The sequence below is a fragment of the Hippoglossus hippoglossus genome, chromosome 15 (assembly GCF_009819705.1).
Source record: "Hippoglossus hippoglossus isolate fHipHip1 chromosome 15, fHipHip1.pri, whole genome shotgun sequence".
Lineage (NCBI taxonomy): Eukaryota > Metazoa > Chordata > Actinopteri > Pleuronectiformes > Pleuronectidae > Hippoglossus > Hippoglossus hippoglossus.
Genome location: NC_047165.1, coordinates 5,314,419 through 5,330,447, shown reverse-complemented (window position 1 = coordinate 5,330,447; position 16,029 = coordinate 5,314,419). Strand labels below are relative to the sequence as shown.

General features: G+C 39.4%; 1 protein-coding gene and 1 non-coding gene across 3 annotated transcripts; both read right to left on the bottom strand.

Moving 5' to 3' along the window:
* Window positions 1–296: 296 nt before the first annotated feature.
* LOC117775166 (sterile alpha motif domain-containing protein 3-like) lies at window positions 297–7,512 on the bottom strand. Of its 2 annotated transcripts, none has more exons than XM_034608073.1 (6): window positions 7,371–7,512; window positions 4,203–4,257; window positions 2,941–3,929; window positions 2,655–2,816; window positions 2,467–2,562; window positions 297–1,171 (listed from the first exon to the last, which is right to left on the bottom strand). In XM_034608073.1, the coding sequence occupies exons 3-6, from the start codon at window positions 3,907–3,909 to the stop codon at window positions 860–862; spliced, it is 1,539 nt and encodes a 512-aa protein (XP_034463964.1). In that variant the 5' UTR covers window positions 3,910–3,929; window positions 4,203–4,257; window positions 7,371–7,512; the 3' UTR covers window positions 297–859. The 2 variants fall into 2 exon arrangements, with proteins under 2 accessions (XP_034463964.1, XP_034463965.1); XM_034608074.1 differs by lacking the exon at window positions 7,371–7,512 and adding an exon at window positions 5,239–6,079.
* A 7,733-nt stretch (window positions 7,513–15,245) lies between these two features.
* On the bottom strand, window positions 15,246–15,318 carry trnar-ccg. Its single transcript has one exon. It is a non-coding gene; the product is annotated as a tRNA-Arg (tRNA).
* Between the last annotated feature and the right edge of the window lie 711 nt (window positions 15,319–16,029).

The following is a 16,029-nucleotide window of genomic DNA, read 5'->3' as shown; positions in this document are numbered from 1 at the left end:
TACCTGAACTTAAGTCTATTTAGTATTCTATAGTCATATGCAGTATTTACCCAAACTTATTTACAATGTGTTGACAGAATGTTAGTGAATTAAGTAAGACTAACTTAAATGAACCTTCTTTATACAAATGTTACCACTTAAGTTAAATTGACTTAGTTGTCTTCCATTTAAGAAAAGTATTACATTGTAGTTGTGATGACTTAAAACTTTATTATGGCTACTCAGTTCATTTGATGAAACTGATTGCCTTAAACCTGTTAAGCTCTATTAACTCAAAATAAAAACACCCACATGACTCAGCTTGAGCAATTTATTTTGTTGTTCACATCTCAATGCAACCAGCTGCTGAAATTCAAAGAAATATCTCTCAGATTTTTCACATATGCAATCTTAAAGGCTACAGCAGACTAAGCACATTCTTATGCCCATAACGATCAACTGTATAACATAAAGCAGGGCATATTTTAAGTTAACAGTTTAAAGGTATAGTTCACCCAAAGTGTCAGTAGCTGACAAAAGAAAACATTTTTAACGTCAACATTTGGATTCCCTTGGATTCCGTGCCAATATTGTTTTACAATGAAGCTGTTGAATTAAATGTCGTATACATTAACATTTATATGCTGGAATTAACAATGAAAATGAGGCTCATATAAAAAGCATATAAATAAAAATTCAACATATTTCCATGTGGTAAAGAGAAGTGAGAACACCACAGAAGCAATCCAAGAATATGACCTATTTTAACACACAAATCAGAGGTGCCATAGTTTACTGTATATACATGTCATTAGCTACCAGTATTTGGCATGCAAGCAAAAAACAATGCTGACATTCAACATTAAAAGCTACTGACAACCTACTCCAGCTCATTTCTCAAGGACTGTAACTTAGGTTTGAGCTGCTTTCTCCCATCGTCAAGATTTAGCAGGACAACCTGGATGAACTCAAAGAAGCCACTCAGCTTCTCAGGGTAGCTCAAATGTAGAGCATAGATCAGTCCAAACAAAATTACCAGTGAATCAGTCCAAGATCTGTGAGACATTACAACCTGATCTTCGAGGACGATTGACACATGGTGAGTTTCAAAGGGAACTCCTGCAGGCACCTCCGCTTCATCCACCACTGCCACCAGAGCCACTGCTCCCTCCTGGGTTGCCTCCAACTCATCCTGAAAAGGGAATACATGTCCAGTGTGGTTGAGTGTACTTTTACAAACCATATAATATGATTGCTGTGAAAAAGGTTAATTCATTAGTTCTTCTATGTGGTGCACCAATACCTTCCATGAGTGCAAGATTTTTTAGGTGGATCATTACCTTTGAGTTGTATATATAGTGAGGGCAGAGTTCTGGATTGGGTATGAATTTGTTGCTTATATTTTGCTCAAAATAGCTGATTAAGTCATTAGTTACAGATAAAGTTTCAAGACGTAACCACTTTGACATTTGTGAATTAGAGAAGCACAAAAATACACCATCCACAGAGATGAGAAGGGATGAGTAAGGAGCCAAATCTTATTTTACAAATTTGTATCCCAAACTTGGGAGCAGATAATCTGTTAAATTAGTTTCTGTACTTGATGACATGTGATTTTTAAGCAAATTTTTTAAGATTTCTGTTACCTGAACCCAACCCCTGAATGATAGCTATCAAAAAATGACTCACATATTATGTTCTTTTTAAAAGTTGGTGTATGTAATCATTCCTCCTGCATACTGCACTGCCTGGCTAGGGCATATGTTATGACTGAACAAATACAAAAAAATCTTTGGAAATAGATGAAGATATTAAAATATTATTAAGTTAAAATTCACTCATTATCTACTCACCACTATGCTGATGGCGGGGTGGGTGAAGTTTTGAGTCCAAAACAAACCTTGTGTTTTAGGGGTGAACAGCGTTGCAGCCAATTCCAACACAATTGAACTAACTCAAACAGAAAAAAAACTGAAATGCCTCCATAATGCTCCTGTGGGGTCATCCAAGTGTCCGTAAGCCCGGACATTCAAATTCAAGTCGAGACGGCGTCATTTACACCTTGTTTTCTGGAGGTAGTGATGCTAACGCGCACCCCGTGCATACCCTTTGGCTGTTAGCTTGTGTGCAGTGTTTGCTTGCAAACGTGAACACGGCTCCAAAAGAGGATATCATGGACATTTAGGCTAAAAACATGGTTTAAATGAAGCCGTTTCAAATCAAATTTGAATGTACGGGCTTATGGACACTTGGATGACACCACACGCATAGTATGGAGGCATGTTAAGGTTTTTTTTTTACATTTGAAGAACTGATCACCAGTTACTTCAATTGTGTTGGATTTAGCTGCAACACTGTTTGCCCCTGAAACTCCTAAAGTGTTTTCCGGACTCAAACACTTCACCCACCCCTCCATCGGCATAGTGGTGAGTAGATAATGAGGTTTTGGTGAAAAAGCTGTGGAAATGGAAAAGAATTCAAACATACCTTGCAAGTTTTGAAGACCTCTGATGAATCCTCCTTTAAGTAGAGTGGTAGGCCGGCCAGGGCTGTCGTTCGAGCTGCAGTGATGTTGTTCTTGTCCTGTTGAACAAACATACACAGGTTATGCATAGATGGATGTTGGGGCATCCTGTTCACATTCAACATTATGTAATACACAAAAAATATTTTACCTGAACATTATATGCCATTATAACCTCTTCCATCTTCTCGGCAAAACTTCCAGTCTTCTTCTTTTTGTAGAGCTTTAGCAGCAGTGGTGTGTACTTGTCAAGGGCAGCATAGAAGGAATGTGGCAGATTTTGATTGGTGATCCTGTGGAATTCAGTGTAGAGCTGCATGGAAAACAACAGCATAGGACAGACAAATAGACATATTATATTAAACAACTCAAGCTCATTTTTCCAGATCAAGTAGTGTTTTGTCAATTAATTGCTCTTTTTTTAATTGTTTACTCACTTGGGCTTCAGAAAAGAGTCCAGGCCATCTGTCTTTTAGTTCAGCAATGGGAGGACCTGAATTCACAATTTCTTCGCGCCTTAGTGCAAAGGTACGCTGCATGAGTTGGTGGATGAGAACCGTGTCTCTTTCAATCGATGTCCTCTTGAACTGCTCCACCATCTCAAGCCTCATGGTCTCCAATGTGTCCTTAGTTTCTCCCAGTGGATAATTAGGAAGGAAGTTGACTTCCCCTCTTCTGGGTCTTTTGATGTTGGCCCTGGATGCTGCACCCTCTGGATTAGACCTGCTGCGCTTTCCTGCATTCATAGCCACTTCCTTTATGCCAGCCCTGCTCAGTTTTGTCCTGTAGTTGCCCATTTTGAAGCGCAAACTGTTCTTCCAACCCTCGTACCCCGTTTTGGAACCATTTTCTTTCAGACAGGGGTGTTTGCTCACCAGAGCCTCAGCAGCCTTGACTATCTCTTTGGTACTAGGATATGCTTTATGTTTATATATTTCAGCAGCCATTGCATCTAATATGTTGTGTTTTTGATCCCTGATCAACCTGAGAGTTTTTCCCTCCTGCACATATGCAGAGTTGCCCTCTCTTAGAGCATACTCCACCTCATATGAGAATGTTGGAACAACAAATATCTCTGGCCATCGACAAAGACGCTCTGGTGAATCTGTGTTATCAGACAGGAACACTGTGTCATCTGTGCTGGTTGAACTAATATCTAAATCAACAAATCTAACTATCTTAATGGTTGCCTTGGATGGAAGGTCCTCTATTTTAACTAAATTACAGAGAGCATTGTCAAACTCTGGGTCTTGGAACTGAAGGCGAAAGTCATAGGCCAGGTTCAACTTGTTTTTCACCTCCAATATGAGGGCATTTACAGTCTCAGGACGAGAGGGCAAAATAAGCCTTTCAGCGTTGATATCATCTAGGATGACCCTTAGTTTTAGGACAGCATTCGGATCCATTTACGCTGTATTAGGAAGACCTGTAACACAAAACACAAATAGTTACTTGTACCTGGCTCTCTGTTTTTTACTAGCTGAATAGACCACCCACAAGAATCTGTACATTAGCTGCTCACTTTTCTGCTGCTCTTCAATTTAACTTTCCCAAAATATTGAAAATGGACTGGTTAAATATTTTACAACAGAGCATGGTATAATTGGAACAATGCAATCTTAAGCTAATTATTCAACTTATTCACAAATATAACTAACCATTATACAGTAATGATATACTCCAACACATAGTACCTTACCGGAAAAATGGCTGAGGAAGGCTGCTTGCCGTTGTGCTGCTCCTTTACTCAGACACTGGAATGAAATGTTTAGTTGTCAGAATAAGCTTGCCTGAAACTTTGTAGGCAACCTGTGGCATTTGATCAGTTAGCTGACACACAGATTTCACTGTATGGCCCTCCATGCTTTTATGATCTGTTAGCTCATAGGACCGTAAATGTTCAATATACCAGGTCTCATAGTCTTTCAGAAGAAAGAAGATGTTATTTCTGATTAGTAATATGTTTCTGATCTCTTTAAACTCAGGCAATGCGGCATGTGTCCCAGTGCAAACAAACATGCTCGCCACAAAAGTTGTGCCTTCAATGGTTACCTGTTTTGTGCCGTATACACAGCTGCTGTCTGTGATGCTCGATATTAATGCATGTGTATCAGTAGGCAGTGACTCAACATAGATAGACTCCACTTTTGAAGTTTGTACTTGTGGCTTGAAAAACCTTGGAGATGCCAAATAGAATGCCATCATGTTTTGGTGTCTCTCTGCCAAAGTTTTCAACACATTTTTGTAGTTATGAGTGTCATGAATAACTTTCTTGAAAACTTTGTGCTTCCCCTCAAATCTCATTGTCCAGAGATGCACCAGAGGACCAAAGCACTTAATGAGATGAGGATAATGCTCTATGTAATGATGCTTTGGGCGTAATCGTAAGCTAGGAAGGACTTCCTGAAGCAGCTGCCTGTGATCTGAAATCTTACACACCAAGTACTGAATAGTATCATCACTGAAATTATGAGACATAGCAAGCTCAACAATATCTTTTAAGTCCATTAGCACTTCCCAGAATTTGTCCCCTTCTGGGACTCTGGAGCCAATGAGAATAGGAAGCAATCGAATCAGAGTGTGATTCTCATGCCCATTCCCCCCAACTGTTCCTCTCTTAGCAAAATTTTGAGGAATCGGGTGAGGGCGGTCAACCTTGTCAGAATGTTGGAAGGGAAAGGACAGTATTGCCCTATTCAACTCTTCCAAAGTGAAGTATTTTTTTGTGATCAAACCTTTCAAACAATGTGCCAACTCCACAGGAACCACACCCTCAAACAGGTCATGTAGGATGTCAGGTGGAAATCCAGTGACAGGATGGAAATAAGAGAGATGGTCAGAGAGAACACAACTGCGTTTTACACCGCAACTGTCTCCATTGTCATTGTTCTGTATTTCTTGAACATGGTTATCATGCAGATCTTTGGTTCTCATCTCAAAACTACCAGAGACTGCATCTGACATTTGCAATTCTGTCTGGGTGGCAAGACAAAACCTGCAGAAATATGTAGACCTGAAACACTCACTGAAACCAGCTAGCCCATGGGCAGCAAGGTTATCAGCCACAACAGAGTAGACTGTGCCTTTGAGGCAGTCACCAAATGTTTCAATGTAGACACCAGCTTCTTCAAGAGTTTTTAGGTCACTCAAGAGGGGTGCAAATGTTTTTGCATATCCAAACTTCCTTACATCATTTGAATTGCACAATAGAGCCAGTTGAGTAGTGTGGAGGGCTGAGCGGTACTTTACTGGCAGGTTAGCTAATGTCCAATAAACTGCACAGACTTTGTGTATTTTTTTTGATGTTCCTAGAGGGTTTGCAATTTCAAAATCATCAACATAGAGAATTATTGATAATTTCTGACCCTCATCAGAAAGAAGCAGATTTTCCTTGTAGTATGAGCCATCACAGTATGATGAATAATGCCCAGGCAACTGTGCAGTAGTTTCTTTGACTTTCTCAAGTACATCTGTTTTTTTCAACAACTGCTGCAAAGATGTGAGAATGGGCACATACATAAAGGTATGCTGGGACGACTCAATAAGGTACTCTACAGGCTTAACAAATGGAAACGTCTCCTCATAATATGATTTTCGTCTCTTGGCTGTGGACAGTGGTCCTTCAGATGTAACTGATTTGTGCAAAACATTACTATCTGAAACTGCCTGCACAATGTCATTTACAAGTGTGTCAGTAACAGGGCAGTTATGTTTTTCTAATATCTTTGTTACCGATTTTCTGATAACAGGTTCTGAAAGTGAAAACAACTGATCCATATGCTCAATGATTTCCTGTGTTGCCCTCTGTGATACATGGAGAATGGTTTGCATTTTCAAGAAGAAGGCAGCCAGGTTGTACTGTAACTGCTCTGCTAACCCTTCATTGCTTCTGTCTGACACAGTGGCAGTTTCATTTTCATCTGAAAACTGAACTGGATCCTGTTCAATGTCACTATACTGACAAACATTTGAAACAGTTTCCACCACAACTTCTACATTGTAGTCTGACACATGTTGGTGTTCTCTGCATTTGTGGGCATTATATGTGGAGTAAACATTTGTTTTAAACTTGCAGGCCCTGAAAGGACATGGCACTATTTCTTTCCGTCTTAAATGCCCCCTTAGGTGTATAAACATGTCCCTCTCAACAAATGGTTGCTTAAAATCACACACAGGGCAATGAAATGCCCTCTGAATACCGTCTTCACCTACCACTTTTTTCTCTGAATGTGTTCTTGACAAATGTACCTTTAGTGAATTAAAAGTACTAAATGTACACAAACAGTTGTTATACAGGCACGGTAAAGGTGAAATTGTGGAATACTGGCCATGATACAGTCTGTAATGTCTCAATAACTGTATTTGTAGGGCAGTAGAAAAATCACACAATTTACATTTCCACATGGTTTGCTCTCCTTAAAACAACTGACCTTTAGGCAGTAGAACTCTAAGTCTCGGCAGAAACTTTGATTTTGGTTGTAGTCTTCACACACCTGCCACTTTTCCACAATGACCGTTAACAAGGTGGAGCCTGAAAGCACCATGCCAAGCTAACATGTTTCCACCGCCATTCTCTTTCTCATTCTGTGCTTTTAAAATAGTTGAACAGTTATTACCTTAACGTTACCGAACTTAGCGAACTATAACTGGAGCTTGACCGAACACTTTCACAAACTTACTAATGTTAACTCAACAACTGCCAACTTTAGCTACACGACGTTTGACCGTTAACTTTTGAACGTTTTTCAGAAGCGGGAATTGGCCGCGCTTCAAGCTAGCGCCGTTTACCGAACTCATTAGCAAGTTTCAGCGGTCAGACATTGTTCTTGTATATTTAAAAAACCAAGCAATAAAGGAACAACGTTACCTTGCGTGGAAGAAGTATCGTCGCGGGGTTCTCGGTCAGCAGTGAAGTTTGTCCAGCAAAAAACTCTTCGCGCCGATCTTTTCCATCACTCCGGTGCCGAGTGCAAACCTGGTGCTGACCGGTTCGAACCGGTTCCGCCCTCCGTCCCCCTCGGTACCGTGTGCGACAGCAGGTGAACGGTTACCGGTTGTGAGCAGACTTACGTGAAGTTGACGCAGAAAGTTGAATGAGTCTGTAAAAGCTCAAATAGCTTTTCTAAATATCTGACACAGTTTACCCCCGGGCCTCGCTGTCTGCGTTACTGGTGTAAATTGGCCGTAGATCCGCTTTACCTCAGCGCCAGGTCATCAGGTTAAAGCACTCACTTTTTCCTGTGCCCACTTCAGAGTAAAAGCACTCTCGCGTTTCTGTTGACTGAATCGATTCATTTATTTTAATAAGGTTTTATTGTTGCAGGAGCGGAAGATGCACGGACTCATAACGTAGAGTCTTGACGTTTTCTTGCGTATAGATCCGTGCTTTTATTCGAGGAAATACTAGGAACCCGCAGCCGTGACACGCAGGAAATATGGTCCGGACTATAAAATACGATAATGATTTGGGCTGGAAAATCGTTTAGAAATCACAAACAGAAGTTGACCCCACAGTGATGTAATCGCCCCATCCTTCAACACTCCAAAATATTAAAAGATTTATAAGACAAGGAAAATAAAACAATATATTCTCATAGTTGAGAAGCTGAATTTATGAAACAATTGTCATTTGTACTTTCAAATGTACATATGCTACACGATGAATCACGTATCATATTAGTTGGCAATTCATTTTCTGTCAATCAAGTTGTTAAAAATACCTGCTTGTACGTAATGTAATTAACATCCTCACTTAGGTTCCACTTTGGAGGATTATTAAAGATGATCTGGATGCATACTTATCCACAATATGATGATTTATTAAAAAAAACAAAAATACAATTTAAAATCCTAAGACATAGGAAAATAGCAGCCCATGGGAATTGCATTTTTTGTAATAGTATAAAATCAACTTAAAGAAAACGAGTCAATGAAACAAATTGAATTATGTCACCAGTACTTAAAATGATCTACGAATTTAAGCGCACTCAAAATAACTAAGTTATTACTTCAATAATTTACTTTTGAGTTATGTTAAATTATTGATAATTAGTGGCCTCAACTTTTTTTGAGAATTGAGTTATTGTAACTTACTTCATTTAGTAAGATGTACTGTTAGGTTTTACAGTGTGGTGAAATTAGTGGGGAGTGTTTTTGTCGTTTTCTTCCAATTAATCGTAGGAATAATACATTTATACGGCCAGGGTTGACTCATCTGATCATTTCTCATCTCCCATCACATCAAGGGTCAGCTGCAGGGAGGATGTGAGTAACTGGAAACTGGACAGGAACCATAGAAGAGTGTAAGTTGCACTCAAAGTTTTCGGCTACAGGGCCAAAAATGATCCAATCTAGTTAAGTTACATTCAATAAAACAAGTTTATTAAAGAGATTCAAGAAATATAATATCCATGACAAAGATGCAGTACATCTCCATATACCTTCTGTGAACAGGGAGCTTTTGGGGTAAAGGTGATAAACTTTGGACACGGTTTTATCCCTTATTAATTTATTTTATTAACATATATACTGACCAAAAGGATGATTGTGGAGATAGACAGTTAGTGAATACATTTTTGACAAACCTCAGCTTAAATGTGATTTGTGCAAAGTTAAGTCAATATTTTGTACGTTTTACAAGCCTCTTTTTCAGTCTCGGGGGTGCATTCACACTACAAACAGCTACAGCCCATTGTGTTGATGTCTACACATTTAGAGTAACGTGTATACCGATGATTGTCCTATGGAGAAATCTATTGAGTGTTAAAAAGGTCCAGAATTACCTTGTAATATTTTCTGGTTGTCAGATTGTTCTTGTTCTCGAGTTTCTGGGATGTTAAATAACAATCCAACGCTGTCATACTAACAAAACTATAAGGTTTGATGTGTTATATGCACTTTACATTGACCTTGGGTTATTAAACACATTGTAAATACATGGTATAAAGTTTTTATTTAAAATATAAGTAAACCAGAACCTGATATTTGTGCAAACGTTTTAAAAGACAGGTCACAGGGTACCACACTTTGAATGGCCCTGCATGGTTATTGTGATAAAAATAGATTTGTGTGCAATGTATTGGACTGAAAATATACATATTTTTTAAAGCTTAATTTTACATTTCCTTTTATATCCCATGCATTGTCATGCGATGACACAAATTCTTAATTCCCTAACAATGTAATCAAAAATCCTGCTGCTGCCCTCCCACCTATTTGTTTACCCCCACATGGGAGATAAAGACATATTGATCCTGCAGGTGGAAGAAACACAATAACATTATATTTAGAAGGTGTTGGCACGGTTTTATATTTCAGGTTGTGTTGGGCTTTTATAAAAGACCACGCAGGACTGAAGTGTCTCCCAATCCACCCACAGTGTCCCTGATGACACTGATTTGCTGCCAGCACAGCACATGAATTAGCTGTGATGTCGGCCGGTACTCACCTCATCCGTCCATCCATCCATTCATTCATCCATTCATCCATCCATCCATCCATCCATTCAATCATCCATCCATTCATTCATCCATCGTGATAGTTTCATAAAAACAATAAACGCATCAATAGATAGAAACGTAATATTTACATTAATAAAACAGTTGATTTTAAGAGGTTTCAATTGATGTTTTATTGATTTTTATTGATATATTTTTATGCTGATGGAGAATATTTTGTCGATAGTTCATCCTGGAACTTTAATAATATTGATCATATTGTTCTGACAACAGTGATTTGACAAACTCAAGAGTTTCCTATTCACCACGAACATTTGTCATGGGACCAGCTTTCTGTGGCAGCGGAGAGTTTCATGAAATATTCTCTAAATTTACATTTGCCTGAAACAAATCAACATTTACCTTAAATTACATATTACATACTAACTTAACTAATGTAGCAATCAAACCTAACTAACTTAACTAAAGTTGCAGTCGATATAATACCTTGCTCCGAGTGCAGGTATTGTCTGGAAGAGGGATCCCTGCTCTGTTGCTCTTCTTCAGATTTATGCCCTTCCCCCCCCCCCCCCCCCCACCCAGAATGGTTGAATAAATTATGGCTGCTGTGAAGTGTTGTACAGATTGTTAAACTCCCTGAGATAAATTTGTGATTTGTGAAATCTGACTTTTGTTCCTGTCGGGACATCTGGGTGTCTGAATACAGTGTCTGGTCTGCACCATCAGACGACACAGCTCTGTACCAACACCTGCTCACTGTGGAGCACACAGGCCTTTAAACAGAGAATTTATGAAGTCAGTTCGTCATCAACGCCACATCTGGAAAGAAAGATGCACCTCTGGATCTGACTTTCAGGGTTAATGGATTTGCACTTCAGGAATCGCACGCTCACATAGTTGATTATTTGTATTTAAGTTGCTCTGATCAATGTTGTTTTATTAAAGAATATATATAATAGAAAATAGAATCGTATAAAGAATATACTTGTAATATAAAAGGTGATGAACCAACTCTGCAGCTATCTTAACGCCACAGGTCTATCGGCTCGTTCTTTAGATTTTACAGCTCCCATCTTGACTGTTTCGGTTCGGTCTCAACTCATCAACCTTGTTTTTGGCCGCAGTGGACAAACATCTTCAGCCCCGATAAACACATTGTTCACTTCCTGTCAGACACAATCAGCAGCGAGCATGTGATGAACACATTCAGCAGCTCAAGAGCCAAATATAGTGTTCAGGAGGTGGTGGAGAACAAAACAGAGCTAAAAGGAGCAGGATTCATCAGACAAGACATAAAATTAACAATAATGTATCTCTGCGTCTGCTCAATGTGAAAAGATTTTTGCTGTTTGCCAACTCAACCCTACATAAGTGGTATTGTGTTTCAGCCGATGCTCCCACCCGTGTCCCGTGAATTAATATAATGATCGTGGTTTAATGTGTTGTCCATTTCAGATTTTCTTTAACACAGCAAAATGCAACACGAATAGGATTCACTGATATGGTTCATTTATATTTGCATGTGTGATTGCGTAGCTGATGATGATGAGCACGGATTTTATTTGACCTCTGCATCATGACAACAGTGTCTCTGGTCTTCATGGGTCATTGAAATCTCCTCCCAGTCAGCAGATCACCCCCCTCTCCTCACCTCTCCTCCTCCACCTCCTCCTCCTCCACCTCCACCTCCTCCTCCTCCTCCTCCTCCTCCTCCTCCTCCGACCTCTACTCAACCATGATGGCACCATTGGAACCTTAATGTGATCAGTCCAGAGAGAAAGTGGATTACGCAGAAGTCCATGGGAGAAGGAGCTGGTCTAATTGACAGCAGTGATTGGAGACAGATCCCTGCAGGAAGAGGAAGCTGATGGAGGAAACATCAGCGTTATTATGATGATGTTGATGGAATGTATGAAAGAGAGAAAAAAAAAGTTCCTATGGACAAATAACAGACTCGAGTCTGTACAACACAGAGAACTGAAGATGACGAAGAGTATAACGTCTTCTATTTTCTTATCGGCACATTGATCACCACTGATACCACCAGTAATTAACTACCTATTACTGTTACCACTGTCATTACTTCTAATATCACATCCACTTCTACAGATAAAGCTTCATACGAGACTTTAGTGGAATTATCTAATCTGTGTTCATGGATTTAATGTAAATATTTAATAAGTTTCATTCATTTCAGGTTACAATTAAAAATGCCTGGTTTTTATTTTCAGATAATTTCAGAGCTTGTAAACATCAGCTCTTCTAACTTAGTCAATGTTCTGAGTGAAAGTTTCTGGATATATCATATTATTAATAATGTGATATTTATTTGAGAGTTAAAACTTATTTTTTGTGCCTATGTGATGGGAATGTTTTTTTCTTAATTGCAAACTGTAAGTCGTGGTTGTTTCTTTTTATAACAAGGACGTTTTATAATATTATATTATTAGTACTCCTGTTGTACTCACTACTTTTAGCCTACGAGTTATATTAAATAAAAACTACATGTGTTGAAAATCAGTGGTGGAATGTAGTTTCGGGTCCAAATGGTGGATGTCTCCATAATGCGACACTTTGCATCACGACTCTCCCACCAGACTGTGTGACGAGGGGAATCCCCTGGCTCGCTGAGTGCCTGCTCTGTGCCACATTATCCAATTAGCAAACCGCAGAGTGACGACTCTGATGGCAGATTACTGCTGGCAGCCGGACCACACTCACCGAGCGCTCTCTGTCTGTCGCTCCCTCTTACGAGAGCACAGGTGGAGCGATGGAGTAAAGACCCTGAGATAAGGTAGAAATAAATGACCAGAGAAAAAGTGTGAAATTGAGATTGTATCCAAGACGTAAACTGAGGCAAAGATAAGACACGAGTGTGACTGAGGGAAAGGGATGGAAGAAAAACATGGTTGATCAACAGTAAGTTAGGAAGTTTTCAATTAGGTTTTTAAAACAGAACATAAAGAATCAAGAACATAAAACAGTGTAATTTTTGTATTCATTTATTTGCTTGAGGGACTGTAAACTATAAGAATCAGTCTTCTTTATAAACCTAGTTAAGGGTTTTACATGCCTCCAAAATACGTAAATACAGAGCCTTAAAAACAATATATTAGTAAAAGTTATAGCTCAAAATTGGACATATATCTATATCTGGACTTTAGCTATAGAGCGCACATACCACAACTAAAGCTGCCACAACTAAATGTGACATTTTACTCACAGAAAAAAATTATTTCATCTGGATCAATAAACCATCACTGGATACATAAAGAAACTTAAGCTCATGTGAGGAAAACTTTGAATGCCCCCTTTTAAAACAAGACTAATGAAACAAAGTAGATTCTTTCTACTGTGTGTGGATATTTACATACAGTATAATGGCTGATATACTGGATCTACTGCAAACTGTTTTAAAATAGAGCGAAACATTAACCCCTCTGGAAATATTAAAGGTTTGTGTGCGATATAAACTTTACACTAAAAATAGAATCAATAGAAAAATATTGGACATGCATCACCATACATTACTATATTATTCCCGTAGCTCTGCAGCATCATACTAACAGTGTTTGTGCAGACGTGACAGTGTCATGTCGTCCCTCAGCCTTCTACACTCATCTGGAATGTCGTCATAGGTGCCGGTGTCAAACAGGTTTCCGTCTCCCATGTGGGAAGACTCCTCTCCTCCTGGCTCGACGTGGACCCATCTGGGTTTGGTGACTGATTGCCTTCCTCAACCAGAGGAGATTAGTCTGATAAATTACAGCTAAACTCCCCTGATGGCAGAACCTGGTTTACTGCGGCAGGAGACCGGTTCAGAGCTGGAAGTGGAGACAATGGGTCAACACAGCCGGATGAAATCTGGGAAATGAGCGATATTAATGTTGTAATGCAAATGACTTGTCTTCAACATAAATCTTGTGGACGCACAGTTTCCCTCCGTACATGAAACTGGACAGAACTTTGTGGACATGCCTGCCAGTTTTAGTTTGTGACAACCGTGGTAGAAATTGTGGTTATTTTTATAGATATGAAACTAAAACTGACTGGAAGCTGTGGGAAACAGCTGAAGCAAGAAGACTATGTTATTCTGACTAATTTCTGGATGATTCTTGTTTTCAAACCTTATAAAATTCAATTCTTTTGTTGTGTTATGACAGTTTATTATCAACAAGTGAAACTAAATCAAACACAACTATTATTTGAGTTGGCTGATGAATCAAGATAAGTCTTGTCCCACTGAGGAATTTAAATAAAAGGTACACATCATCCAATACAAACCAAAACATGCCTTATCACACATATTTTTCATCAGAGGTGGTGTTAAGGGCTTTAAAGGGAGACTTCACAACTCAGGAAATTTGACCTTCGGCACAGATGGTTGCCCACAACTTTACCAAAACTTGGACAATGTTCCTGTTTCCACTGATCTGTCCGCGGATTCAGTATTTATGTATATTTCATTTCACAGAGCAACACAAACAATAAGAGACTCGCTCCACGCACTCATCACAGCCTGCATGTGTCCCTGGAGGTTCCTTTAATGGAGGCCTTGTTTTTGGTGTGTGGCCTCCTGTACGGATCAATTAGACCTCCAGAGCTCGTCATCACATCCTAAATGAACTAAATGCATAAATACATTTGGCCTGGATTCAGCCCCATGGCAGACATTACGTACAGAGATGCCATCTAGGGACTTTAATTAGTGCAACACACACACACCCACATTCCCGTGTGTGTTTGCGTGTGCATATATCTGTGTGTGGATACGTCTGTGTCCGTCTGAATTTTGTCTTTCTGTAGCTGCTATTTCAAGCACCTTCACCTCTCTGCTCCCACATTAGTTTTCCTGTGATGCAGGAAGTTTTCTAAATTTCTTCGTACTCTTTCCCAGCTGCAAATTGGGGACGGAATACAACTGATAAATAACTTCGCCTGTGTGACAAGTCAGACGGACCCATGAACATTGGCTGAGTAACAAAACACTGAGCACCACACAAGGGTCGAGTCATTTCTCTCTTGGTCTCTATCACAGTCCTGCAGTCGACTGCAGTGCGTCACCACAGAAAGATGCTCCAACAGTAATGAAATCCCAGCACCTGTTATGGCAGGATGACTTCACCCAGAACACCTGACATGCTGCAGGAAGTCTGTTTGCATGTTGAGCTATAACAATGCACTGTTCTTATCTCCATCTGAATCATATATTTTACTTCATCTGAGTGCAAATGTGAATATGTACCTTTCTGATCACTACCTTCCATCTATTACCAAATATTTTACAACCCAGGTGGGACTCGAACCCACAATCCCCAGCTTCGGAGGCTGATACCTTGTCCATTAGGCCACTGGGTCTCATATTCATGCCAAATGTTTGTTCAAGAATGTGCATTAATCATAAAATGTAGTTTTCCTGTGATCCACATGAGTTTATTCAGTGCTCTTGACATGAAACCAATTTCTAATTTTGCATTGGAAGAACAAACTTGACTGATGATGTCACCTTCAAACACTGAAATTTGAAATACACAAAAGCTAAAGTGTGAGTCATGAAGAAAAATTATAAATTTTTTATTCCGATAACAATTCCAATCACATTTAACAGATAGCATACTTTCACTGTTTCTCTCTCTGCCACACACACACACACACACACACACACACACACACACACACACACACACACACACACACACACACACACACACACACACACACACACACACACACACACACACACACACACACACACACCCTGGCAGCTGCACTGATATTGTGTGGGAGAGTTAACTCAGTCAGATCAATCCCTGTTGTTGTGCGACATCCATCAGCAGCCGTGACACCTAGAATCCAGGTTCGCCCTCAGGTGGAATTTTTCATGACCCCCTTTCTGCTGAATTAGATTTCTCAGATGCAGGAGGAGTTACATGAGACAGTACAGTACACAGCCTGTGTGTCTACAATATGAAAATAGTTCACATTATACAACAGATTCATATTATAGTATTTTTTTAGACAAAAGTATATATTGCTCTATCTATCTATCTATCTATCTATCTATCTATC

Excerpts from the sequence above, each read along its gene's own strand:
- LOC117775166 (XM_034608073.1), bottom strand. The coding sequence starts at position 3,909 with ATGGATCCGAATGCTGTCCTAAAACTAAGGGTCATCCTAGATGATATC. Across the intron at positions 2,817-2,940 it reads GACTCTTTTCTGAAGCCCAA|CTCTACACTGAATTCCACAG; the intron begins GTGAGTAAACAA and ends TTTTCCATGCAG. Across the intron at positions 2,563-2,654 it reads TAATGGCATATAATGTTCAG|GACAAGAACAACATCACTGC; the intron begins GTAAAATATTTT and ends TTTGTTCAACAG.